A 27,657-nucleotide genomic window follows, 5' to 3' on the forward strand; every position below is an offset into this window, starting at 1 on the left:
CTAGACTGGATTCACAGTTCATAAACCTGAACTCAGACTTAATCAGAAGGAACCAGCCACCACAAGTCTGATTGTGGTCACCGGCTTCCCACATTCTGGAGGAAATCTGCCCCCTTCCCTCTGGACAATGGGCTCTCTGGCACTCCTTGTCCACTGCAGCTTGCAGAAGTTTGCAGAGTAGCACGCCAGTCTCCAGTCCTTACTTAAGAATCCCTCTTCCCCCAGCCTCCACTCCACTTGGGCTCCGGGCTGGCCACGGTCATTACACGCCACTTCCCAACTCACCGTGGGTTTGAGTGTGAACTCAGTGACCTGCAGACTCCTTCACACCTTCAGAGGCTTTGATTTCTGAACTCTCCTTCCTGAAGTTAGAGACTTCCAACTCATAAAGACGAATGAGGCTTAAAATGCTATTTCACCTGGGAGAGCTGAAGGAATTGCTTTAGATTCATACTAGATTGTGAGTGACAGTGGCAGCTATTACCCACCTGGAATAAAGGACAGCCTGCCCCTTTGTCTTCCGCAGTACCCATGGGACCTGCTGGTGGTGATGGAAGGAGGAGGAGGGGCCAGCAGGAGAGAGAGAGGCCCAGAAAGACCAGGACCAGAAAGTCTGATGTTAGGGCTGCTCAGAAGAGTCTGCCTGTGGTTCCCAAGTGTGGGGCGTAGACCAGGCTCTTCGTGTCCTGTGTAGATGGGTCACCTGTTACAGTCACATTTTGAAGTCTGCTCGCTGCTGAAGCACGGGATATGCAGTGTGCATGCATGTGTGTGTGTGTATGTATTTATTTATTTTTACTTTGACAGGGCCCCTCTTCAGTACTGTCTCCAGGGGACGTAAATCTCTTGGTGAAGGTAAAAACATAAATGTGCATGCGTTTTGAGAGTTCTGACAGGGAGACTGGCGATGTCAATAATATGGTCTCTCTTTTTTTTTTTTTTTGGTCTGAGCAACTACATTAGAATATAAACAACTATAACAATATGTCTTGAGAACATGCCGTGCCAGCAATGTGCTAAAATCCACTGTCCAGCACAGAAGCCACTGGCCACATGTGTGAATTTAAATTTAAGTTTAATGAAAAAAATGATTCTAGTCTTTGGTCACACTAGCTACATCCTAAGTACTTACTTGCCACCTGTGGCTCCTGGCTGTCTTATTGGACAATAAGATCTGTTGTCATGGGAAGTCCTTCTGGGTGGTGCTGTGGTTAATGCTTCATGTGCATCCCTCGTATCTGCAATTGTTCCAGGAGGTTGGTACCATTTATGTTCTCATTTTGCTTGTTAGTTGCTCAGTCATGTCAGGCTCTTTGAAACCTCATGGTCTGCAACCTGCCAGGCCCCTCTGTCCATGGGATTCTCCAGGCAGGAACACTGGAGTGGGTAGCCATTCCCTTCTCCAGGGGATTTGAAGACTGTCCTGGTGTCTCTGCGGTGCAGTCAGTCAGCGCATCCGGCGGTGAACTGGAAGGTTGGTGGTTTGAGCCCACCCAGGGATGCGTGTCACACTTTATAGGGCTCCCCTGGTGGCTCAGACAGTAAAGAATCTGCCTGCAATGAAGGAGACCCGGGTTTGATCCCTGCATCGGGAAGATCCCCTGGAGAAGGGAATGGCAACCCACTCCAGTGTTCTTGCCTGGAGAATCCCATGGACAGAGGAGCCTGGTGGGTTATAGTCCACAGGGTCGCAAAGAGTCAGATGAGACTTAGTGACTAGCACTTCGTTTGTTAGAAACCTGAGTCACCATGAAGGTCAGTGACTTTCTGGGAATAGAATCTGGTCCTCAGTGAGTTCAGAGACTGACTTTGGACCCCGCACAGGACTGAGTCCTGGGGTTCTGAAAAGACAGACCTGGGCAGAATCCAGCAGGTTGGGTGGGGATCCTGCTGGTGCCGGGTCCAGGGCAAAGCGATGGAGTGAGCTGCTGGGCCCTTGGCCAGGCGGAGTCTGGATCCGAGCGCAGACGGAGCTCATTGTCAGAACCATTGCACCCTCTCCCCGGGGCAGGGGACATGAGCTGAGAAGAGCTCGGTTGAGATAGGGCATGGAGAGTTGGCTGCCTGGGAGCTCGGCCAGGGACCTCGGGTCTTGGATGGAGAAGAATGGGGGAAGGCAGGACCGAGCGGGTGTGAGATCCATTTCTGGAAGAGCCGTCCTGTGGCCGCGCATGTGGGGGACCCTTTGCTGCCTCTTTTCTCAGCCTTGGTCTGAACTCTGGGTGGAGCCCAGCCCTGCGTTTTGTGCGACCGCCCCCTTCCTCATCTCCTGTCTTCTCAAAACCACTTGGGAGGCATCTGAAAGCACCTGGTTCTTGCGTGAGAGCGAGGGAGGAGAGCAAAAGGAAAAAGGAAACCGCAGAAGCCTGGGACTTTTCATCTCTCTGGCACACTGAGATGCCTTGATGGAAAATGATACATTTTATTTAAAAATGAGGAGTGGAGCAATCTTTCTTGATTTTTACTGACAAGAGGGAGATTTTTTTTTTACAACCAGGACACAGCAAGAAATCATTATCTATTGATTCAGGTCTTGTTTAGTACAGGCTTTTTAGTCCAGGTGATTTTTCCCTAATTCTGTCCCACTGGAAGGCATTGGGTTTGCCTTGGTTCTTGTCCTCCACCTCCCCTCAAGGATTCCAGCCTCAAAGTGTCCCCGTCTTTAAGGCAGGGATAGCAGGAGTGACTGCTGTGTGCTTTAAGGCTGCGGCATTGAGACAGACGTTTAGTCAAACTGATGCTTCTGACCTGCAAAGGATGTAGCTGTGATCCTCTGAACAGCTAGGAACTGCAGAGAGAATGTGAGCACCTACCTTCAGGGAAGCACCTGAGACTCCCTGGCCTTCCAGAGCTGTGCTTTGCCTGGAAACTCTGCAGACGAGAGCCTGGTCCTCGTGGTTTGCCCAGGTCTGCAGAGTCACTGTCCTGGCTCCCTGGTGTATAATCACCCACTGCCATCTTGATGTCGGTTAAAGCCTCATGGGCTGTCTGGTCCAGGTGGATGGTGGGGGAGACCCTCTCTTGCTGAGAAGGCATCTTTGATTACAGAAAACTTGCCTCATTCTGGTCATTGGAAGACTGCCTGAGTAGAGACTTCATATTCTAAGAGTTCCTGTTTGCTGAACTTCCGTGGATGGATCTGTGCCCAAGGATGATACCTCCCCGATTAACGCCGCTCCGTTAGATGAAACCCAGGATAAATATCATTTCACCCAGTTCCTGCCAACAACCCAGTTACTGTTGTTGTTCAGTCGCTCAGTCATGTCTGACTTTGTGACACCATGAACTTGGCAGCACGCCAGGCTTCCCTGTCCTTCACCATCTCCCAGAGTTTGCTCAAACGCATGTCCATTGAGTCAGTGATTCCATCCAACCATCTCATCCTCTGTCATCCACTTCTCTTCCTGCCTTCAATCTTTGCCAGCACCAGGGCTTTTTCCAGTGAGTCAGCTCTTCACGTCAGGTGGCCAAAGTATTGGAGCTTCAGCCTCAGCATCAGTCCTTCCAATGAATATTCAGGGTTTATTTCCTTTAGGATTGACTGGTTTAATCTCCTTGCTGTCCAGGGAACTCTCAAGAGTCTTCTCCAGCACCATAGTTAGAAAGCATCAATTATTTGGTGTGTAGCCTTCTTTATAGTTCAACTCTCACATCCATACATGACTACTAGAAAAACCATAGCTTTGACTATATGGACTTTGGGTACTATTACCTGCTGCCTTTTGCAGAGCAGGAGGTGGGCATGGATGGGCCAGACGCTTGTTCAAGGTGACAGAGCTGGACGGTGGCAGAGCCCACACTCGCTCCCAGTGTGACCAGCTCCAGTTCCTCATGCTCTCAGCCCCTCTGCTATGTGACTTCATCTTTGAGTATCCAAGCTTCCTGATGCAAGACAGGCAGGTAGTGAGTTCCTTGGCTGTCAGCTAGAGGCTTGAGGTGTAGGCTACACACTTGGCATGAACGTGCACTGAGGGTTCCAGCAGAAGTTCCGTGAGATGATCTAGTGATGGTTTCTGTGCATGGCAAGAGATTGCAGAATCCCTCCAGGTTTATGCAGTTTTGAGCGCTTGCTTTGTCTGCTCTCCTGCACCAAATACAATGACACAAGGTTTGCTGAAAATTTCTCAGGAAATAGGAAGGGGATGGAGGCAAAGGGGAGTCTGCATTGACACACTGGAGCTTGCCACATGCTAGATGCTTCACACGTATTAAATTTTACGCTGTCTCCTAAGGTAGGAGAAAGAGCCTTGTTAACAGATATGGAAGTGGACTCAAAGGAACTAAAGTGGCTTGCCTGAGATGACTCAGTTAAGTGGAAGAGTTGGGAGCAGAATTGATGATCTGGGTCATCTCTGATCTGCCAGTGGGACAAAGGGAGGGAAATTAGAGCTGAAACCACAGGGATGCACATGGCAGCTGAAACTCCTGTGTTCTCGCCATGTATTTCTCCCCAGAATCTGAGGTTCTCATCTCACAGAAAGGGAGACTGAGGCTTGGAGAGGTGTAGCTGTGACTGCAAGTGGGCAGAGGCTTCACTGTGGTCTGGGCGAGCCCATCCAGCTAGACACAAAACTCTGGCTGGTGATGGGGAGGGAGAAAATTCCACCTCTGGGTCCTCTTGAGTTCCTGTGGTGGGACTAAAAATTAACACAAGACATTAACAGGAGCAAAATAAGTTTTAATTTGTGCACATGGAGGTCTCCTAGAAATGAGACCTAAAAAGTGGCCAAAACAGGCAGCTTTTATACTTTGTATGTAAAGACATAAGACATTTGTGAGGAACTGACAGGGCAAAGAAACATAGGCTTTGGGTGCTTAATTAGTGAAAACTTTAAGCAGAGCTTGGGTTTAGGGTAGTAAATTAAAAATGAAGATTTGTACAGGCTTCTTGGCCCTGAAATCCCTGTTTCTGGGGATAAAGGTGTCCTCCCACCTCCAAATGCAGGGAGGGCCCCTTTCACATGAGAGGTTTATTTCCTATTTTCAGTGAGACAGAAGTATCAGTGTCTGTCTTACACTGGCCATTTCTTAAGTAACTTTAATTCACAATAATTAATATGCCACTGAGACATGTTTGGGGGCAGTCCGCCTGGGTCCCAGTGCCAGTCAAGATGACTCAGGTGTCCCAGATCAGGAGGGGCACCAGAGCCTTGGTGGGAGAGCAGGTCAGGGGCTGGTCTCACCCTGTGAGCACTGGATTCCAGGACCAGATCCGTATGTTAAGTCCAGCCCCGCTCTAGTAAGTCTGGGGGCTGCCCTGGCCATCAGGTAACAGTGCTCACAGAACGTGTGATTAACACACACTCAGGCTGACTTATCCACACCAGAAATTGACAAGAAATCGGAAAGTAGTGAGGTTTTGTCTCAGACATGATCGCTTTGTGCTGTGGATCCCACTGCACCCTCCAGGTCCACAACATCTTAGTGTCTGGACGTCCTTCTGCAACCAGCCTAGCTCTGTTTCCATGCATCCTGTGTCTGTGGTTGCCCTATTTCACAGATGTATCCTAAACAACTATAGAGACCGTCTAGGAATAGACGAGTTTCTCCCTAGTCTGTCACCCTTCCAAACAACAGCAATTGAGAACAGTGCCCTTCAACTTATCTCATTTGCCGTTTCTTCACATACCCAACATGTAGCAGCCTCAGCATTTCAGCCAGCTTCTGAAACCACCCACTAAAGGAAGATGGCTCTAAGCCTGTGAAGATCAGTGGTTGGTGGTTGGGTCAGCTGGGCCCCTCATTACAGATCTCCATTTGCTATAAATCGGACACACAGAGATAAAGCAACTCTACTTCTGTCCTCAGAGAGCTCACACATTTTTTTTTTTTTTCCTGCTCGGTGGGGAGGGCATGGAGCTATAAAGAGACCACCTCAATAGTGAGACGGAAATATCCCCAGTGTGAAGCAATCAGGAGGACTTCTTGGAGTAGGACGCCTCTGAAGAAACATCAAAGACTGGGTAGGCATGAGAACCTAAAAGGAAGGCGGACTGCTCAGAGTTGCTTTTTTGTTGATGAAAGCCCATCCATCCTGAATTAGAGATCAAGATGAGTGCCAGGTCACCTGAGACATCACCTCCGTGAACGTGAGCAAGTCTTTGCCGACCTCTCCAGTGGAGCATCCCAAGGGCCCGAATTAGTGCATTTTCCTCTGTCAGTTGCTGCCATGGATCCATGAGCTCTTCAAGACACTGTTTACTGTGGTCTTGAAGCAGAAGAATGTAGCACCCAAGAGCAAGGGAGCCGCTGGCTGAGTATGTGAATTCATAACAACAGCTGAATGCTCTGGAAATGATCTGGCACTGTTCTGAGAGCCATCCTTGTTTTACTTTATTTAACCTTTGTCACAAGGAGGGAGTGGGGGGAAAAGACAGGAGTAGAGTGAAGGCATGGAAGGAGCACCATGGTAAAGAATCGCCTGCAATGCAGGAGACACAGGAGTCATGGGTTGGATCCCCGGGTCAGGAAGATCGCATGGAGGGAGACGTGGTAACCCACTCCAGTATGCTTGCCTGGGAAATTCCATGGACAGAGGAGTCGATGGGGTCACAACAACAGCAAAATGAAGGAGCAGTCCGAGACGCTGGGGTTTGAGTTGGATGAGAGGGTGGTCAAGCCAGTGAATTTCATTTGGGGTTTACTGTGCTCCAAACTGTAAGATCTGGGGATGACACAGACAAGCTCGAGAACAGGTTCCCTGGGCCTTAAGTTCACTCCAGGGATAGAACTCACCTACCACAGAGCCGAGGAGCAAAACTCCATTCCAGGGAACCTTGATTAAATACCTACTTTGGACTGAGAAGAGCTTCCTTTGTGGCTCAGCTGGTAAAGAACCTGCCTGCAATGTGAGAGACCTGGGTTCCATCCCTGGGTTGCGAAGATCTCCTGGAGAAGGGAATGGCTACCCACTCCAGTATTGTGGCCTGGAGAATTCCAGGGACTGTAGAGTGCTTGGGGTTGCAATGAATCGGACATGGCTGAGCAACTTTCACTTGGACTAAGAAGAATGACAGGTGATACTTGGTGTGTGTTATAGTGAGCAAGACCTTGCGGAGTGGGGTTGCCTCTTGCGGTCTTTATTTTGCCTTTTTGTTCAGAAACCACTGAGATAAACCTGTGAGACAGAGAATTCAACTTTCAGCATTGTTTTGTCTCTGGTTTTAGGGACAAAGCATGCTGTTTCTTACAGTACTAAATGCTTGCTTTAAATCTGTACCGTGAATATTTTTAGATGTTCACAGACATTGATACATGTACTTTCGACGTCTTGGTCTTGGGCTACATTCCAGCCGTCTGGCTGGAAGTAGGGAGACATGCAGTAATAATACAGATATATCAATGCTGAAAACTAGTTTAAGAACAAGAGAGAAAAACGTTTGACACAGGCTGTGTGGGTAATTACTCCATCTACCCGTTTGCTTTTTCATCATTTGCTGGCTTCCTCCTGTCTGGAGGGGTTGGAGATATGGGTCACCTTTTGTTTTACAAGTAACTGTATTATTGTGTTACTTTTTCTCTCAGGACGTGTGCAATGACTGTCCCCCGGGCCCCCCAGGCCTTCCTGGTCTTCCAGGTTTTAAAGGGGACAAAGGTCTCCCAGGAAAGCCAGGGAGAGAAGGCACAGAAGGGAAAAAGGTAGGAACAAAAGAGGAGACTTAGTTTTTATCATTGGGATGAAATGAAACATCTTGGAAACTCCGGCACTGCCTCTCTGGTACCCGTTGGGAGGCGAGGATCATTGGGGTCACCTTGGGCATTGGTTCCTGCACCAGTCACCACTTTGCAGGTGGATTATACCTGTGAATGCACAGCCACATACCCTATCACTACCTGCCTATATTCTTTGCTCAGACATGCTGGGGGGTGAGCAGGGAGCTGGGAATCCCATGGAAAATCAGTGAATGATACGACGTGGACATCTTACTGATGATGCCATATGTCGGGTCCAGACACTTACTCCTGCTGTTTTTTTTTTTTTTTTCTCCCTGTTCTTCCTGCTGCAGGGGGATGCTGGGCCCAGAGGCCTCCCAGGGCCCCCAGGAATAGCTGGACCACAGGTCAGTGAACCGTCATAAAACTCATGTGTATCTGTTCTCATCTCACTGGTAGCCTAAGTTTGAGGAAGAGTGATGCCCGGTGTAAAGGGATCATGGTTTTAAAACCAGAAAGCCCATGTTCAAGGTCTCTCCTTTGCACCGGCTGTCTCAGTGATCTTGGGAATGGGCACTTGAACTTGTTGAGTCTCAGATTGCTCATCTACAAATACCCGAGTGGTTGAAAGTACAGATGAGCTACTGGATAGGAATGTGTGGTGCTGGTTACAAGGTGAGCTTTGGGGTCAGATAACTCTGAATTTGAGTTGAGTCACTGCTGTGTGACCTTAGGCAAAATCTTTGACCTCTCTGGGCCTCAGTTTCTCCACCCACTAAGGATGTGAATAAAAACAACTACGGAGAGAAGTGAGAGTTGAACATATTGTCCAGAAAAAGAACTTAGCACTCGATAGAAGGATTATTAGGGTGCTTGCTGTGGCAGCACATTCACTAAAATTGGAACGATATAGAGAAGAGTAGCGTGGCCCCTGCATAAGGATGACACGCAAATTTGTGAAGCATTCCATAGTTTTAGATGTATGGAGAGAGTAACATGGAAACTTACATCACCATGTGTAAAAACAGATAGCCAGTGGGAATTTGCTGTTTGGCTCAGATAGCTCAATCAGGGGCTCTATATCAACCCTAGGAGGGTGGAAGGGGAGGGAGATGGGAGGAGATATGTGTGTACCCATGGCTGATTCATGTCGAGGTTTGACAGAAAACAGGAAAATTCTGCAAAGCAATTATCCTTCAATAAAAAATAATTCTAAAAGAGAGTGTTATTAGGAAAGTGCTATAGAAACACAGTAGGCATCATTCACTGTGCCGTGAATGATGAGACACCTGCCCGGAACAGGCAGCGTGGCTCCGCAGTTTCACAGAGCTCGGAGGCTGGCATGGGAGGGGGAGCTGGGCAGGCAGCTGCGGGACAGGCAGGTGTCGGGGCTGCGGCTGTCGGGCCCTCGTCATAATGGTGCTCGGCGCTCAGGGGGAGAGCATGTCGGCTGGCGCGTAGGCAGGGAGCGGACATCCTTGCTGCCCTGGGGGCTCTCTGCCCCCCCTGCCAGCTCTGTGCTGCTGTGACCTCTGCGCATCCTCTGTCCCAGCGTTCAGGGATACTCTGCTTCTCTGGGCCTCGGTGTGGCTCCTCTGATGGGAGTTGCAGCATGAAATTGTCAGTAGGAGAGAGACCACAGGAACAAAGCCTTTGGGGCGGGAGTCTGGTCTCAGCACCACCCTGGGCTGGCTTCTTGCCTCCTGGCCCTTCCCGTTCCTCCTGGTGAACGAGGGACTGAGAGGGCAGAGACCTTCCAGGCTCCTGGCCCTGACAACTGCTCAAAGATGCTCCACCTGCACCTGGTACGCCGTAAGCCCTCTGTCATCGCCTGGGCCAAGGTTGAGGTGAGGACCTGGGCAGAAGGTGTAAGCAAGCCAAATCAGACTCCAGTGCAGTATTGTGAAATGTTTAAAATGACTGAAGTAGCCCCATGAGGAACAAAGGAGCAGAATGATGATTAAAGATGAGACCCAACGTACACGAGACCCTCGTCCTCCGTACACAGCGCTCAATCGTGTCCCCTTGTCTCATGGTAATTTCTGCCCCTTCGGAGCCCTGTGTTTATTTACATTTTCATATTTTGCTCATCTTGCATTAGTTTTTTATTAGAAAAGACAAACATTTTTAATCACGTAAAAATTTAATGCTCAAAACATATAGTACAATTTGCTCTTAACTTTAATACAGACATATTCAGAAGTTCTCAAGTAGGAAGGGATATAGATTTATATGGAATAGGTGATGAAATTCTTCATTTTGCATTAATTTTGACTTTTAAAAATATGTCATTGAAATATTCTTTATCTCTGATCTGATGTTTATGGGGCCCCCAGGTGAGCACTCACTTGCCTCACCCTAGGCTGAGCCCTGAAAGATGGGGTTGGAGCCATTATATTTGCTATTAAAAGGTAAGGAGGCAAACAAATGTACTGAGGTGGGACACAACCTGGGAGCCTGTGGGGTATCAGGATGGAAAACAGCCAGGTGTCCCAGGCCCTGGCTGGCAGGTTAAGACAGCTCGTGTTTGCTGTGCAGAGACTTTGAAGTTGTATAGGGTTTTGGCAAAACCAAGACTCCTGCTTCGGGAACTGAAGACATTAGGTCTCAGTGTAGATAGAACTGGAGGTGCTGCCTGGGCAATGTTAGGCTAAGAGACACCAGCACAGCTGAGCATCCTCTGTGTTATTTCCTGAGAATTCCCCTGTTTTCTGGGGTCGTAAGCGGCGGCCAACCTCCTTGCTCGAAGGAGTCTGCAGGTGAGTCGTTTCAGCTGGTCCTCAGTGTGCGACCTTTGCTGTCAGCTTGCCAGCGTCTGGGTGCTGCCTCTGCCACATGATAGCCTTTATTCAGAGAAAGGAAAGCAGATCAATTAAACAGATAAGGCGTCCCTCCACTAAGGAGGAACTGTTTTCTCAGTCAGCCCAACTGCTCCTGAAGTGCCGGTGTCTTGGGACGGTGACTCTGCCTTTGTTCCTTTATAATTCCCTTCAAGGGAGGGTTTGTTCCTTTAGAGCCAGAGAAAGTCAAAGAGAGCTTCCCTCCAGGAGGAGAACAGAAATCAGCGCTGCTGCTGAGAGACAGGGTGTTTTGTTTCTCCACTTGGGAGTCCGTGGTGGCCTTGAGAAGTTCTCAGGGTTACCCTGCACAAGGAGCTCCTGGGGAGCTGCAGGAGACATTCTACCTGGCGTGTTAAGGACCAAGGACATCTATCCTGCTTTATAATATCTCCTGTGATGGTGAGTATCATCCTTGGAGGTAGAGATGTTCCGCTTTACAGATTAGAAAACTAAGGCATAGCAAGGGTAAATGCCAGTGTTACAAAACGAGTAGGCAGTATAGCCAAAGTGAATCCCTGGAGTCCAGGTCCCAGACCCCACTAGTTAGTATGTTGTTAAACCCCCAGTAGGGGCTTCCCTGGTGGCCCCTGCTTGCAATGCAGGAGATGCAAGTTCAGCCACCGGGTCAGGTAGATCCCCTGAAGAAAGAAATGGCAACCCACTGCAGTATTCCTGTCTGGTAAATCCCATGGACAGAGGAGCCTGGTGGGCTGCAGTTCAAGAGATCTGCAAGAGCCGGACACGACCTAGCAACTAAGCCACTCCCATACCCTCAGTAATGCTATCAGCAACACGGGCACCAAGGACAGTTCCCACAGGAGCACAAAGCTTCTTTCTCTTGATCCCCTGCCTCGGTTACTGACTCTTAATAGCATTCCCTTTCTCACCACCTATTGCTGGGAAGATGGCTTGCAGAGGTATTCAGTATCTTACCTGAGGACCCACAGGCTTGCCTTGGTTCTTGGCTTTAAACTCCAGCCTGTCTACAATGCTGCGTTCAGTGGAGTGTTTGTGGTCGTTGTTAGTGTCCTTTTATAACCAAAGGCTCTAGGTATTCACTGGTCACAGGCATCATCAGGAAGTTTTGATTGTTTGTGATTGTGATCCAGCATCTGGGAAATCAGGCTTCCCAAGATTTTTCCTGCAAATTTGCAGCTGCCGTCTCTGGATCTTGGGTCTGGGAAGGTTAATGACACCGTCAGCTCCAGAGCTTCATTCTGGAGCTTTCAGACCAGACTGCATAAGATTCTGACTAAGGGGAGGAATCTGAAAACAGTGGCTTCCATTATGACCACCATCCATGTAGAGGAAGAAGAAGCAAGATTGTCATCAGACCATGATTTTCTCATGAGTCAGATGTAAAAGCCCCTTTGAGTTTGGAAATGCTGATTATTCCATCCTTTGTGAAAAACATGGTTTTCTTCTTGTCCACATGTCCACCCATCATGTAATGGGTACTGCAGACACCAAGGATGCTAGGTGAGTAGAAGACCTCATTGGAGGTTCTGGGAGGCAGAGATGACACCTCTTTTGCTGTTGTTAGAACTGCCAGAAAAGGCCCTGGAATCCCATTCTGCCCAGAAGGCAACCCAGGGCCATTTAGTCCATGTTCTCTTTAGGAGAATTCTCTATTCATCCACGAGTGCCTCAGTCCTGAGAGATTCCTGCAAAGCATGCCCTTAAACAGCTCCCTTCCAAGTCAGGAGGAATAGCGTTAGGTCGGATATGGGCCATGTCTTCTAGAGCCTGATGTGTTGGAGAAGAAAGATCTACAAGGTGATTACTCTTAGCAAAAATCAGACTGGGGCCACGGCCATTGAGAGCAGGGAGGCAGTGGTTCCCCAGCCTGGTTCTGCCTCTTATTAGCTGCGTGAATTGCACTGACTGATCATAAGACTTGGGGAACTTGGACTTTTCTGAAGCTGGGGTCCCTCATCTGTAAAAGTAGGACTTCATGGCTCATCTCACAAAGAGGACATGATTCCACACAGAGACATTTACAAAGCCCCAGGTGTGGTGCCCAGCACGCAGGAAGTGTTAGGTGCATGTAACTGTGGATGGTCCTCCGTACCGTTCCTTCTTTGGAGTTAATAACAACTACAACAGTTTGCCAGGAGGAGAGTTAAATAATCTTAAGGAAAATAATGCTACGGGGCAGAGGTCACCAGTGAAGGCCATCTGGAGGAGGAGGTAGGATTTTTTAAAATATCTATTTTTATTTATTTATTCAGGTCTCAGTTGCAGCACTGAGATCCCCGCTGTGTCCTGCGGGACCTTTCGTTGCGGAATACAGACTCTCAGAGTTGCAGCATGCAGGCTCAGTAGTTACTAAGTCACTCTGACTTAGTTGCATGTGGGATCTTAGTTCCCCAGCCAGGGATCGAACCTGATTCCCCTGTGTTGCAAGGTGGATTCTTAACCACTGGACCACCAGGGAAGTCCCAAGAAGTAGGATTTTGCTTGCCTTGACAGGCATTCTTGTGAAAAGGTTTTCTAACCAGAGAAACAGCACACAAATTTTCAGGGGAAAAATTTCTGAGAATAGTAGAGGCTTACTAATTTGAGAACATTTAGGCCCTGCTCTCAACAATTTGTAAAATCCTAGAGAGAATTACCTGCTTGATGGATTCACAAAAGCCAACATCTTTAGAGAAGCCTCTACTATGAATATAACCTCTAAATAATTGTTGTATTATGTACTTAGTACATGATGGCATGGGGGAAGTATATTTAAAAACCAAACAGAATCTTCTCCCAAACCAGAAGGTAGAATGGAAATAATTTCTTTTTTCACAAGCATTAAACCAGAATATTATAGGTATCACAGGCAATTCTGCCAAGAGCTTGTAAAGACAAAGAAACCTCACCTTTTACTATGGTCCAGCAGCTATGACTGATGATGTATGTGTCCTCAAGGTGAATAGTAATTAGTCCTCATGTAAAAGGACCACATATCACTGTTTGTCATGTTCATCCTAATTCACCTGGTAATTGGACTAATCATCTGCTTTAGTGAATTAGCTTCAAACAAAATAAAAACAAACTGCTCACATCTTTTTGCGTGGAGGTAGTTGTGCAGCTTGGAAAAAAGGACCCAGAAGTTAGGCTCCTAGTCTCCTACAGCATCTGGCTGATGGGGCTTTATTTCCCTTGTTGATTACATTTCAAAGAGATGTTCCCAGATCCTTGAGAAATATTTTCCTGGGTCCTTCTTGTTGTTGTTTAGTCAGTCGATAAATTGTTTCCGAATCTTCTGCAACCCCATGAACTATAGCCCACCGGACTCCTCTGTCCATGGTACTTCCCAGGCAAGAACACTGGAGTGGGTTACCATTTCCTTCTTCAGAGGATCTTCCCAACCCAGGAATCAAACCCATGTCTCGTGCACTGGCAGGCAGATTCTTTACCACTGCACCACCTACGAAGGCCACTCCTGGGTCCTAGAACCGGCAAAAGTCTTACTGGCTTTTGAAAAGGACTGATACCATTCCCAGGAGACAGAGAACGCACTCACAGTGTCGAGTTTTCTGAAGTCAGCGCTCTGATAGAAGGGCTTGTGGGCTTGTGGTGGGAGTTTCTTCTGTCCTTTTCAGCAGGAAAAGCAAAGCCCTTTCATTGCATCCTCAGTAAATGTCTACTACAGAAAGCCAAGTTTGCAAAGTAGTAAACCAGTAATGTTCCCGGAATATAGAATCCAGGACAGCAGGTTATTTCTTGGTTTGTTTTGTCTCTAATCTGTTTTTTCTTGACGGCTATATTCTTGGTGCGCTGAAAGGTTCCGAGAACATGGTTAGCATAATCAGTCAGGCTTCCGGATTGAAAATCTAGTGCTCTTGACATTATGAAACCAGCGGGACAAAGCATCATGACCTAAAAAAAAATAACCAGGAAATTAACTTGATCAGGAGGAGACAGTTTGGACACAGATCTAGATTAGGTGACAAATCTTATTATTATTATTATAATTTTTTCAGCTGTGTGACCTCAGGTGAATGACTTAACCTCTCTGGTCTTCAGGACCCTTATCTCTATGCCCTGATAATAACCCCCTACCTCACTGAGTAGTTTTCCTGGCTGAATGAGATAATGTGGACACATTGGATGCTGTTTTGCATCAGCTCAGGATATAAACAAAGAAATACATGAAGTGGGACCCCATGTGGACACTGGCAGAGCGCCCAGCCGAGCAGGGCTCTGTAAATGTCAGCCCTCTTTTCTGGAAGGAAGTGAGTCAGGCTTGGGGGTGGCTGTGTGTGCTTTGATCGTGGAGAAGGAGACAAGGACAACTGTGGAGATCCTTGAGCTGCTGACATTTCAGTTGTGGGGTGTGGGTTGAAACCACTCTAAGACCAGACTGAGGACTGGGAATTGAAAGGAAACCATTTACTTTTAAGGCAATCATCCTTCATGTCAGAGAAACAGTGTGCTAGTCTGTCACTTTTTTTCATTGAGATTACGAAGTGGCCTGCAGACAGTGTGCTGGCTTTATAGATCTTAAAACAATAGACATAATTCCATGCAAAAATGTTGCAACAAATGCTCTTCCCCTCTGAACCTCTTTTTTTCCTACACAAAAGCGTTTGGCACTTTACAGATAGAGCACATAACCCTCCCAGTATACCACAGAGAGGAGGCTAGGGTATTACTGGGTAATTATTGTCATCGATGAACTGCTGGTGTGGTACAGTGTCTGGATGGAAAGAGGGCTGGGCATGATGTTTCAGTGAGAGAATTGCAGGGTTTGGGAGTCTGGAAGGACCCTCAGAGATAGGCCTGCCACCCACCACCTCCGCTCTTTCATCTACTGAATGAACAAACAGGTCAAAGAAGGAACACGATCTTTTAAAGATGCAAAGGTAAGGGAAGACAGGCCTGGAACCACAGCCAAGACTGATTAATTGCCAACAGCTTTTAATGCATAATGCATTCTTTCAAAGGAACTAGAGTGTTTTTGTTTAATAACATTTTACTGGAATACACTTGTTAACTTGGTAAGCCTAAGTAGGTGACAGTTAAGAAAGATCAGAACGTTTGAGTGTTACTTTCAGGATTAGTTTGTAAGACTGCATTTTTGGTAGGTTGCGTGCTGTGTCTTGATGACCGTGATAATGAAGACAATGGTGATGTGAAGGAGGAGGGGGATAGAGGGGCCAGTAGTGAGTGATGTAGTGATGGTGGTGATGACAGTGAAGATGATGATGGTAGAGTTGATGAAGAAGGTGAGGATGATAGTGTTGCTGGTCCTGATCATGGTGATGGATGATGAGAAGGAAGAAAAAGATGATAGTGACAGTGATGGGGAAAATGATGACAGTAACGGTGGTGGTGGTGAGTGGTGATGATGACAGTGATGACGGTCATGGTGGTGATGATTGATAAGTTGAGGAGAAGGACAGTGGTTGTGATGGTGATACCACAGTGACAGCAACAGTGATGGTGACGACGGGCGTGGTGATAATGACCACAGTGATAACACAGTGAGACTGCTGAGAGGTAACACTGAACCCATCACTGGTCTAGGGACTTTGTAGATTTTAAGTCATTTCATCCTCACAGCAACCCCCTGACAAAGAGTCTTCTGTTATTGTTCTCATTTTTTAAGTAGGAAACAAAAGAATTGAAACACCTTGACCAATGACACACAATTAGTAAATGACAAAATCAGGATTCCAATACAGAATAGTAAAAAATAATAATTGTAGCTCTTACTATATTTTGAGCTCCATGCTAAATATTTCCCATGTATTATTTGATTTTATTCTCCCAACATTTCATGGAGTGGGCAATCCTCATTCTCTTCATTTTGTAGATTAAAAAAGCCCCACAACTTGGACTTTAAATGACCAGCTCAAGATCATGTAGCTATTTGGGCCCCCAGCACAAACCTGATAAGAAACTGATGAGGAATGAGTGAATGAATACAACACAAAATTTTTCTTTTGCAAAGGAGCTCTAGCAAAATGTTCTGTCATTTTCTTTTTTTTTTCTCCTAAGGGAAATAAAGGAGAACATGGTGCAGATGGTGAGATTGGACAGAAAGGTGACCAGGTAAGAACTCATTTTATAATAAACTGTCCACCCTGAAGAAGCAGCACTGTTTTCGCCGTCTTTCCTCCTGCCCGCCCTCCGCTTCTGTTGTATGAGTCTCCCCCGTGAGAGCCTGTCCGAGCCTGCTGGACCACTTCTCCAAACGCTAGTAAAATGGTCCCCATGATGATGTGATGCTCTTCCTGCGGACCTGAACACTGTCTCCCGTTCATCGCCCAGCCAGAGCTGCAGCAGCCTTTCTGCATTTAAACTGACTGTTCTGTTTGTGCTCCGCTTCTGCCACCCTTTCCCCCTTTCCTTCTGTCCTCTCTCCACGTGCCCCTGCCTCTCCCTCTAAGTCTTCCATCCATCTCTTCACGGTAAACCCGCTCCGCGCCAGGCCCCCCCTGGCTCTGAGCTTCAGGTTGAGCAGTGGGCAAATCCCTGACCCCACAGACCCTCGGCGACAGGTGAGGCTCGGGGCAGAGACCCGGGGGGCGGGGAGATGAGCGCTGCATTCAAGGTCAGCAAAAATGTCTGTCCTGAGAAGCAGACCGTGTTTGGATTACTCTTGATAGTTTTACACAGCAGTGCTCTCTAGACCGAACGTTGCAGCTTGTGTTTTCCTGGGGAAGGACGTGACGGCGTAGGGTGGGGAAGCCGTTCCTTTCATGGCGGTTGGCTTGGTTTGATAACTTTGCTGTACTGCATGAATGCTGAGGGTGCTATACTTTGCACCATAACCAGTTTAGCTCATTCTGTAATATACATAGACTCGCTTCTACATGGGGACATGACTGTCTTTCTTAAAATAACTATAATATTCTCACAGATTCTATAATTCAGTTAACTGAGCTATTTCCATTGTGGGTATAAATTGTATATATGCATTTATCTGCTTTTAAGTTTTTCTTATGGGATACTTCAAACGCATCAAAATAAGAGTGTAGAGACTTCCCTGGTGACCAGCTGGCTGGGACTCCATGCCCCCAACGTGGGGACCTGGGTTCCATCCTTGGTTGGGGAGCTGGACCCGACATGCCACAGCTGAGGGTCCCATGTGCCATAACTGAGACACAGCAGCCAAGGAAATAAATACATATTTTTAACAACGTGCTTAGTCTCTCAGTTGTCTCTGACATTTTGTGACCCTGTGGACTACAAGTAACCTGCCAGGCTCCTCTGTACATGGGATTTTTCAGGTGCAAATATTGGAGTAGGTTGCCGTCGCTTCCTCCAGGGGATCTTCCCTGGCCCAGGGATTAAACCCGCATCTCATATGTCTCCTATATTGCAGGCGGATTCTTTTTCAGGTGGATTCTTTTCTCACTGAGCCATTGGGGAAACCCCATAAAAAAATAAGAGAGTATAATAAAAAGCACCCCCTTGGACTTCTCACCTGGTCACAGCATCTTCCAGCTCTAAGGCCACTCTTGGTTTCATCTGTATACGTCTTCCTTCACATTATTTTGAAGCAAATCCAGTTCCAGGGAAGATTGCTAGACACTCCCTCAGCCACCTTTTGATATAAATATAAATATGTAGGTTTATGTACACATACACACACGCGCACACACACACATATATCCAGAATTGTTATCTGAGTTAGGAGATGGCTTCTGGCTTGTTATCTGAAGTCTGTAGTTGCACAAAGTGAAAAGCCCTTGGGAAATCATTTAAAATAATTGTCTTTTGTTTTCCTAGGGTCATCCAGGAGTTCCTGGTTTCATGGGCCCCCCAGGGGACCCCGGACCACCAGTAAGTAATTATTTGGAATGCCTTCGTCTTCTGGCCTTGCCATTGGTACGCATTGCGGTGGCCACATTTGTGAACAACCTTGTAGGGAATTGATTAGGCTGCTCTCATTTAATTTCATGAAAAATTGGTTGTTTCAAAATGTATAATTTCATGTAGGAAATTTCTTTACACTCTGTTTGCCTGTGTTACTGGATCTGGTGACATCTGACTATCAGCAAAAAGAAAAACTGATCAAGATAGCAATAGTATAGGTCATGGGAAAAGGCATTGGCCTGAAGGGAGAAGGGATATTTCAGAGGCAACCACTGTCATAAAAAGTGCTCAGTTCATGAATGAATCATGATGTGGCTGCTTCTGAATTCCTGAAACTTTGCCCACACCTGGGCCAATATAGGCACCCAATAAATATGTGAAATGACTGAATAAAGACTGCTGAAAGGTATAAATAAAGTACTGTGAAAGCTTGCTTATTTGTTATTCCATGTTTAGTTACTCCCTGCAATGCTCCTGGTTTGGGTTGGCCACCAGACAGGCACAGAAAAAGACTATTGTCATCAGACCTATGATAACGGAAAACCCTCCATAGGAGTCTCTTAATATGTGCCTGGTACGGGTTAACTCTTTGTATGTATACCTTACTCAGTTCTCTCAACAACTCAGATTAAATGAGTGCTATCTTTTTCTTTTTCCTCATTTTACAAAGGAACTGAGATGGCAGAGGAATAAAATAACTTCCCTGGGGCCATACAGCTCTCAGTGGGGACTCAGGACATGGACCCAGGAGGTCTGGCTCTGAGAGGATGCTCTCCTAACTGGTACCCTGGATTCTGTGCTGAGCACATTGTGGGACATTGCCTCACGTACTCCTCACCCCCGCTGTGCTCAGGCAGTGTCACTGCCTCCCTGCTATGGCGAGGACAGCTTTGAGATCTGACACCTTTCCCTCAGAGCCAGTAAGCAGCAATGCATCCATTAGTCTAAAGAGTCTCTGCCTTTGTCACCCAGCCAGCCTGGCTCCTCATTCATTGATTTACTGAAGAACTGTTGAGTGTCTGCTATCTCCAAGGCACCGTTTTAGTTCCCAGTAAACAAATATGGTGACAAACACTAGAAGTCAGGTGGACATAAAGGCTGGAGAAAATATGAACAGAAAAGGGGTGGTGAGGAGCAGGGACTCAGAGTCTTGAACCTGGTAGGCAGGAAATATCTCACTGAGGACCTGCTGCCTGAGCCACGATGAGGAGGGCGGGATCTGAGCTCTGACATGTGGGGGTTCTGACTGCAGGCAGAAGGAGCAGCGTACCCAGGAACCCTGGGGCAGAAGAGTGTCTGGGGCTCACTTCACACCACTTCCTCACCTGTGTGGAACATCTCCTCCCTTGCATCTCTTCATCCCTGGGTTGATACAGGCAGTCGTCTTCTTTAGCTCCCTGGAAGACATTATACACCCAGTTGTATATTTCTTGTCTTGTGTCCCAAAATGTTCCCTGATATTAGCTGAAAATGTCCTCTCTGAAGGGAGGCCGTTTATTCCTCTTGCCCAGTGAGTGCTTTGGCCTCTCCTGCTGTCTTCCCAGTGTCTCTGTGTTCCCAGAGGCTATCGCAGCCTGATGGGAGAGGCGAAGCACCTCTGAAATACTCCCAGCTCAGACAGATGCGAAGGGGCACGGGGTGCCAGTTGTGTGCATTGCCTCATGCCCAAAGAAGAGGTGCTGATGACCTCTGTTCAGATACCCAACCAACTGGCTTTCTGGCTTACCTTCCTTAGGGAGCAGACGGAATAGCGGGAGCTGCCGGACCACCAGGAATCCAAGGACCCCCAGTAAGTTCCTCAATGGACAGGATCTGCCTTCATCATGTGTTGGGAACTTCCCAGAAACTCAGGTGTTTGCCAGCTGTGCCCTGGTCCTCCCTGGATCCCTTGGCCCACGTTCCAAGGGTCAGTCGACCATAGGAGGAGTTGCTTTCTGTTAGGACCCTGGTTACCTAGCCTGTAAATGAAAGGTTTGGATGAAATGACCTGGCCATCGGCGGTTCTGAAATTCAGTTTACAAGCAGTTCACCCCGGCTCAAGGTTTAGCTCCATCTCTCTAGTCCTTTCTGGTGTGGTTTCTATTTGGAGCAGGCACAGGGGACTAGAAAGCCTGCAGCTGCTCCATTCTGAGCCTGTGGTGTGAGTGGCTTGTCAGGCAGGAGTAGCCACTGTTATCCAGCTGTTCAGAAAACCCTGAGCGAAGTTAAGAGTGAAAATGGAAGTTGCAGGTTAGGATCCTAAAAACACACAGATCGATTTGGTTGGAACCCAAGACTTTTATCTCAGAAACCAGCGTTAAATTCATTGCATGAAGCTGTGGGACCATTCTTGGTTTCAGCACCATAAAGCAAAGATGAACATTACTTTAGCAGGCATTGTGTTTGTAGTCACTACATGCATAGTCTCTTGAAGGGATTTACAGCCCCCTAAAACCTCTTAATCTCATCTGATGACTTCTTATCAATAGGAATCATTGTCTCTATTTTATAGATAAGGAAAGTGGGCATCAGAGAAATGCAGCTACCAGTTCAGGGACACGTAGTGAGGAAGTGTCAGGGCCAGGTGCAGACCCCACTCTACGGAAGCTCAGGGTTGTGTTCTAGGTAGGACTGTTGCTAGTAAGCAGGTCAGCCCTGCCCTGGTATCTCTGGGTTCTGGTGCCAGGAACACTTTAAGGGTCAGCCAGGAGAACTCCTCCTCCTCAGATGACGAGACAAAGCAGACGGGTGAGGTCACTCATCCAAGGTCATACAGAAAATTAATATCCAAGTTAGGAGTGAAGTCCGTTTGAAAATTCCCATTTCAGTGTTCTTTCTGTTACTCCATGCTGACCCCCTGTGTGGGATGGTGGATTAGGGGCAGGGGGATGTCAAGATTGAAAAGTAAGAGCCAGGTGGTTCTTTCTATGATTATCATCTGGCTGATTCTTTAGAAGCAGCCCACCTAGAAGTTCCAGGCTGAATAAAATATGAACCATACTACAGGCAGCTTTTTATTGATTCTCAGACAGAAAAAGATTTGCCTGATAAAAACTAACTTACTGTTTGCCCGAGGAAAATAAGATTTGGGGCCTAGATGTAAATCCTTACATTCCTAGGAATTAAATGACATTAAATAAGACATTGATTCTGTCCTTGCAAGTTACGCCTGTGCTGGAAGCTGTCCACTGTCCTCATATTTCAACATAAACATAAACCACAAAGCAGCTGAAGTTTTCTTGGCACAAAGCAGAAATAAAATTAAACAAAAACTTTACCCAGGGAGAGAAATCTAAAACATTCCTATTGTATTTTGAATTAAAACATATAAAACACTTGCCAATTTTTTTGACATAGAGGGAAGGCCCTCATTTTTATTTCTGTTCGCTTGAATAGAGTCTCTTGTCATTATGTTGTAGAACGAACATCCACCCATTTACTATTTGTTGTTTTTTTAAAAAGTAGTTTGAATATATAACAACACCTGTGAAGCAGTTTAAATGTAGTATCCTAGCTAGTTTGTTAGGACTTTTTGCTAATCTTTTATAACTATCTTCTGATGGCACAGCTATCAGCTATCTGTTTAGACAGTGAGTGTCTAACCTTTGTCAAATATTTTCAATGTCTTAATTTGCATAAAATGATCATTGTTTTTCTTCTTTCCATCTAAATTTAATTGGGTAATCTAGTGAAAAATTAAATTGCATAATTTCTATGGCATGCAACGAGTCATGAAAGTAGGCTTAGGAACAACCATACTGACTTCTCATTGAGTCTTCAACTCACCTGATTGGAGCAAAAAGAGCTTGAACAGTGGATATTTTAGTCTTGTGGGCCATATGGTCTCTGGTGCATATATTCAGCTCTGCCATAATAAGGTGAAATCAGCCACAGACAACATGTGAACTAAGGGGTGAGACTGTGTCCTGATAAAACTTGGTGCGAGCAGGCTGAGAGCCAGAGCTTGCTGACTCTTGCCCTAGATCCCTAGTGTTTACATAGTAAGGTCTCTGGAATAACAAGCATCCAGGGAGGTGTCTGGGAAGCTCTGTTATCTCTATTTAAAAATACCTAATATGATTGAATATTTGGCCCAAGTTGACAAAAAACCCACTTTATTTGTTAATGTGTTTGCAGGTGTTGTGATGCAAGGAGGGGGTGAAATTTTTTTGCTTGCTTTGTGAATATTTTACATTGGTGATCTCAAATATCATGCAACATAAGTTCACAGAGATGTTTATAAGTTGTTGTCAATTCCAAATATGGAATGTGGATTAGAGTGTAAAACCTGACATCAGTGTCTTACTGAAAAGGAAAAGCAATGACAGGAGATTCAGAAGTTATAAGGACTTCTAAAATACTGGGTGATATAAATAAGCCCACTGGCATAAAAATGGTAACACTGATTACCCCATCTGGTTGACTGTGGTGTGTGTTTTTGGTGACTAAAATGGAAAGGAAGTATTAATTAAGGCAGCTTGGTAAACACAATCCTTCAAAGTCAATTTCATAGAGGAAAAGGGATACTGAACGCCACCATGGATGGTAAACAGTTGGGGAACCTCTGGATCAGAGGGCGGCAGTAACAGAACCATCTGTTGTCTGTGTCCACGGCCAGTTCTTCTCTTGTCCTGCATCCTGTGAGCAGAAGCCCTGCAGGTGCTGTGTCTGTGCTGGGAGGCAGGCTCCTGAGACGCGAGCCATTTGGGGACAGAACGCAGAGTGGGATCTGGACCCAGGTCTCGTGGACCCCTAAGCCTCTTCCCACTGTGCCTTCCAAGCCCTAATTCCCCCTGAGTCTATGTAATAAGGCCAAAGTGAGTCACAGTCTGCACACCAGCTGTGTGATTGTGCCCTGTTGAGGGCACCTCCCTGCCCCAGAGAAGCAGCTCCTGGAAAGGAACAAGGCGGATGCGATCCAGGCAGAAGCGTCTGATGCTCCTCACTGAGGACTCCTTCCTGACTACGAAGGTGATTCTGGGTGAGATCACTCACCTCCAGAAAAGCCATCCTGAGAAATTTAATGGTGTTCTGTGTTTTGGATCTTTTAGGGGAAAGAGGGTCCTCCTGGCCCCCAAGGCCCATCTGGATTACCCGGCATCCCAGTAAGTGGCTTTTTATTTTAAATTGAGTTTCTCTACTACAAAAATATGCCAAGAAAATGATATTTCACCATTGTTAAAGCAAAGTGTGTTTACTAGGGGACTTTTTGGTACAATAGAAAATTAGAAAAAAAAAATCACTAAGCAAAGTCAGTCCTAACCTCATTCTTTCTATATGTATATATTTTTTGTTGTTTACTTATGTGAATAAAATTTTCATCTCTCTCTCTACACACACACACACACACACACACACAGACAACCCTGATAATGGTTTGTGATAATATAAACATTTTCTATTTTCCACACTGGTATTAAATGCTCATAAATTTTACATACACTCTACCCAATAAATGTATGAAAATATATATGATTATTCTTTATTGCCTGATAAAACTTATAACTATTAAAAAAATCTACAGTAGATTATTTTACATGCATAGCACTTCCTTTACTTGTGTAGGATGGTGCCCAAAAGTGAAGTCTCCTTGTCCGAGTGTAATAATATCTAAGGTTCTTGAACCATACTGCAAAATTGAAGTGAAGTGAAGTGAAAGTCACTCAGTCATGTCCAACTCTCTGCGACCCCTTGGACTGTAGCCTGCCAGACTCCTCTGTCCATGAGATTCTCCAGACAAGACTACTGGAGTGGGTAGCCATTCCCTTCTCCAGGGGATCTTCCCAACTCAGGGATTGAACCCCGGTCTCCCGCATTGCAGGCAGATTCTTCACCGTCTGAGCTGCCAGGGAAGCTTGCTGCTCTGGACTTTTCAGCTTGACATCGGGTTGGCCAAAATGTTTGTTTGGGTTTTTCTGTAACATCTTATGGGAAGACCGGAATAAACCTCCTGGCCAACCCAATATATTTCTCAATAGGGTCAGACTCTCCAGTGTGTTGGCAGTAAGGCTGGTCCGGGGAGGTCACCTGCTGCCTTCCCATTGAGAACACGTCCTTGTGTGGCTCCAGGCCTGGAGTGTGCCTGCTCCTGGCACCTCTCCTGGCCACAGGCCCCACCCACCGCCCTCCACCACGTGTCCTTCTTTTCCAGCTGTGCTGGCCTTGTACTGGCCTTCTTTTGAGTTCCTCAACACTCTGCCTCCTCTCCTCTCCAGGCCACAGGACCTTGGCACGTGTGTCTGTATTCCCTGCGAATGCCCTCTTGTCGCCTCTTTCACTAGTCGATGCCTTTGATCTTTCCCATCTCATCCCAGGCATCACTTCCCAGAAGTGCTGCCTGCCCCCCAGGTCAGGATAGGCTTAGTCTCTTTCCTTTTTTCTCAAGTGTCTGCCTCAGCGGGTATCACATCTTTATGTCATGGTTTGATCCGTGACAACCTCCCCCATTATTAATTGATTTGATTATTCAGCACACTCTAATTAGGCACCTACTAGTTGCTAGATCTGGGGACATAAAAGAAGAGCACTTGGTAGTCAATGGGTTGTGTTCTGGGCTCTGGAGTCTATGACATCAGGCTTTTTTGCTCCCCACACGTGCTGAGCACATAGCAAACATCACTGAAATAAATATGTGGGTGAATGAACAGTTTTCGTGGAGCCCTTCCTCCTTGAATGTCTGATAAACGCCCCCACTGGTCAAGGAGGCAATTCCTGGGCATCACCAGTGGGCCTCACTGCAGCCACGCAGCCCCGGAGATTAAGTCCCCTGTCCAGGGTGCCCAGATCTTAAAAGACAGGCTGGGATGTGAAACCGCTGTTGGTATAAACTGCAACCATGTGGCCTAGTGTGTCAGAGCAACTAGGGAATGTCTGATTTCAATCCAGCCATTGTAGAGGTAAGGAGAGACGATCTCAGTTTGAATTTTGTGCCAAAGTCTTATCATCAAAGTCCTGGGGTAACTGGAGAGGAAAGAAATGACCTTGGATATGATTCTCTGATTTAGAGGGATTCCTCTTTCCTCCCCTCTTGCCTCTCTTCTTTCCTTCCAGTTCTTAACTCATCTGCTCGTGGTTATCGGCAGATGGGAGCCAAGATTTTGACCTCCCTGGTGCCTCGTGAATTGAGCCCTGTTTTTCCCTCTGTGTCTCTTCAATTCTGTCCCTGTGAAATCCATCCTCAATCCACGGCCCTTCCTCCCGGCAACTCTACATTACTCTGCCTTCCTCTAACAAATCATCCTTATCTAGAAAACTCTTCCTCTCCCTTCTGCCCAGGCGATAGGAGTTATAATTGTTTCTGTGTGCTAATTGCAGGGCAGGCTGTGGGCAAAGCGCTGTCCACATGTTAACCTGTGTAGTCCTCACCACACCCCGCTCCTTGGTTCGTGCCGAGGTCTCCAGCCTCCAGCCCCGGCCACTGTCCTTGCTGTGCTAATCTCACCTATTCCTGGGCTTTCTCTGCTGTGCGTGGGTCTCTTGATCCTCCTGCCGGCCACTCCGTGCAGGGGAAGAAGCAGTTTCTGGAGTTAAACTCTTAGTTGAGAAAAGGACCAACACTGCCTGGCCTCCTGGCCTGCCCAGCTGGCTTGCCTGGTGTTACCACGGTTATGCCAGGGGCGGGGTCGCTACGGGTTGTGGATGCACATGGAGCACTGGCTGGTGGCCCGGGTGGTCAGTAAACTTAAGTTACCGTCTGCGGTGCTTCCCCCTGATACCTGGGCACTGACGTTGCGGGCACTGGTGAGGGCGCTGCGTGATGTCTGCACAGCTGTCAGCGCGGGAGCAGCTTCACTGTTGGCGTCGTTTGCCGTCGCTGGTTGGTTAAGCATCTCAGGTGCCAGCACTGATTCTGAGCCCCGTCGTGACTCTGCCAGGCAGCTTTGTCATCTCTGTTTGGGAGAGGAGCCGCTGAAAGCTGAGAATGTCAGCAAGACTCCCAAGATCACACGCATTGTTGGTGCAGGCGGGTTATAACCTTGCCTGCTGTGACTCCAGGTCCCTCGGCCCTGCTGCCTGCTGCTTTCTTTCCCCAGAACTCGCCCAGTCTAGGTAGCCCCAGATTGGAACCTAAGTCTGTGTGACGTATCGTTGTCCTGATCTGCAGAGACCCCTGCAACCTCACAGTCTCTTAGAGAAACATGAGGCTAATGGTGTCTGGATTGAGAGCAGCGGCTGGGCTGGAGGGGCTGGGGAGCAGGTGGGAGTCGTAGCTTGATTTCATGGAAAGAAATGTAACACGTTGGCGGCCTTCCTATGCCCAGACGTGGCCCTGGCTGTCATTCTCAGCACCCATCTCAGGTCCCAGGAGTTCCTTGAGTCCTCTGGGTCCTTGTCACCTTCATCAGAAGCCACATCCTCACCCCCTCATTGCTGTCATCAACACAGGAGGCCTGGAGATGAGCCTGTAGGGTCCTAAGTTAGAGAATGTTCAGGAGGGGCTTCTCTCCATCCATGGCAATAAAGAGTGATGCCATGCAATGTACTGCTTTCCCGCTGTGCGCCAGGTGCTGCCCAACAGAGAATCCAAGTCAGAAAGGTGATGCTGGGGAGGAAACCTGGAAATGGAGCCGGTTCTGTCGGTCGTGTGTGGGTGTACCTGTACACCCAGCAAAAAAAAAACCCCAAAACCTCTGTCCTTCCCTCCCTGTTGGTGTCTGCAGCCAGATAACCAGTTTGAATTTCTCTTTCAGGGAGAAGAAGGCAAAGAGGGCAGAGATGGAAGACCGGGGCCCCCCGGAGAGCCGGTAAGGGCCTCTGGTTTCTTATCACTTAACACGTCAAAGCAGCCGTTTCAGAAACGACCGCTCTGTGCCCGGAGATTCCAGGACCCAGGCACAGTGAGAGTTCTCTTCTGTGCATGTCTTCATTTTCTTTTCCCAAGAGCCCAGCAGGGTATTATCATTTTTAATTTTGCTTATTGATAAAATAAAATTAAAATATTTTATGCCAAAATTGCAACCACTCCCAGAAAAAGGAACTGGCTTTGGGTGCTGGCTCCACTCCGTGCAGGCCTGTGATCTGGTGTGAGTCAGAGCCTGCGCCAGGCTTCAGTCTCATTTCAGATAGGACGAGAATAATAGTAGCCACTCGCTGGAGTTGTTGAAGAATCAGATGAGGTGAGAAACTGGTTAAACGCATCAGGCTTCTTTAACTGTTAATCAATTTAGTGAGTTACTTTTCCCAACTGCCATAGTTTTAACTCCTGGTGAGGTTAGAACCGTGGAGCCTTTAGAACCGCTAAGTGGAATTATGTAAAAATCTCTACAGCAGGGTTTGTGTTCCAGTTGATTTGTCTGGTCATAACTATTATGATTCATTCTACATCTTATGTGACTCCCCAGAAGCATCTTTGTTATCGCTGTTTACT

The 27,657-nt window shown here is 47.1% G+C and overlaps 1 protein-coding gene and 1 non-coding gene across 2 annotated transcripts in view; both read left to right on the forward strand.

Moving 5' to 3' along the window:
- The window catches only part of COL22A1 (collagen type XXII alpha 1 chain), a 197,316-nt gene that overhangs the window by 147,107 nt on the left and 22,552 nt on the right, over positions 1 to 27,657 (forward strand). The window contains exons 43-50 of the mRNA XM_070476953.1: positions 808 to 855; positions 7,525 to 7,638; positions 8,007 to 8,060; positions 16,488 to 16,541; positions 18,225 to 18,278; positions 20,047 to 20,100; positions 23,342 to 23,395; positions 26,981 to 27,034. Of these exons, the coding sequence (XP_070333054.1) occupies positions 808 to 855; positions 7,525 to 7,638; positions 8,007 to 8,060; positions 16,488 to 16,541; positions 18,225 to 18,278; positions 20,047 to 20,100; positions 23,342 to 23,395; positions 26,981 to 27,034 (486 nt within the window). The remainder of the gene's footprint in view (positions 1 to 807; positions 856 to 7,524; positions 7,639 to 8,006; positions 8,061 to 16,487; positions 16,542 to 18,224; positions 18,279 to 20,046; positions 20,101 to 23,341; positions 23,396 to 26,980; positions 27,035 to 27,657) is intronic.
- LOC139038554 (U6 spliceosomal RNA) lies at positions 8,523 to 8,629 on the forward strand. Its single transcript, XR_011491594.1, has one exon. It is a non-coding gene; the product is annotated as a U6 spliceosomal RNA (small nuclear RNA).

The sequence above is a fragment of the Odocoileus virginianus genome, chromosome 15 (genome assembly GCF_023699985.2).
Source record: "Odocoileus virginianus isolate 20LAN1187 ecotype Illinois chromosome 15, Ovbor_1.2, whole genome shotgun sequence".
In the NCBI taxonomy this organism is placed as follows: Eukaryota; Metazoa; Chordata; class Mammalia; order Artiodactyla; family Cervidae; genus Odocoileus; species Odocoileus virginianus.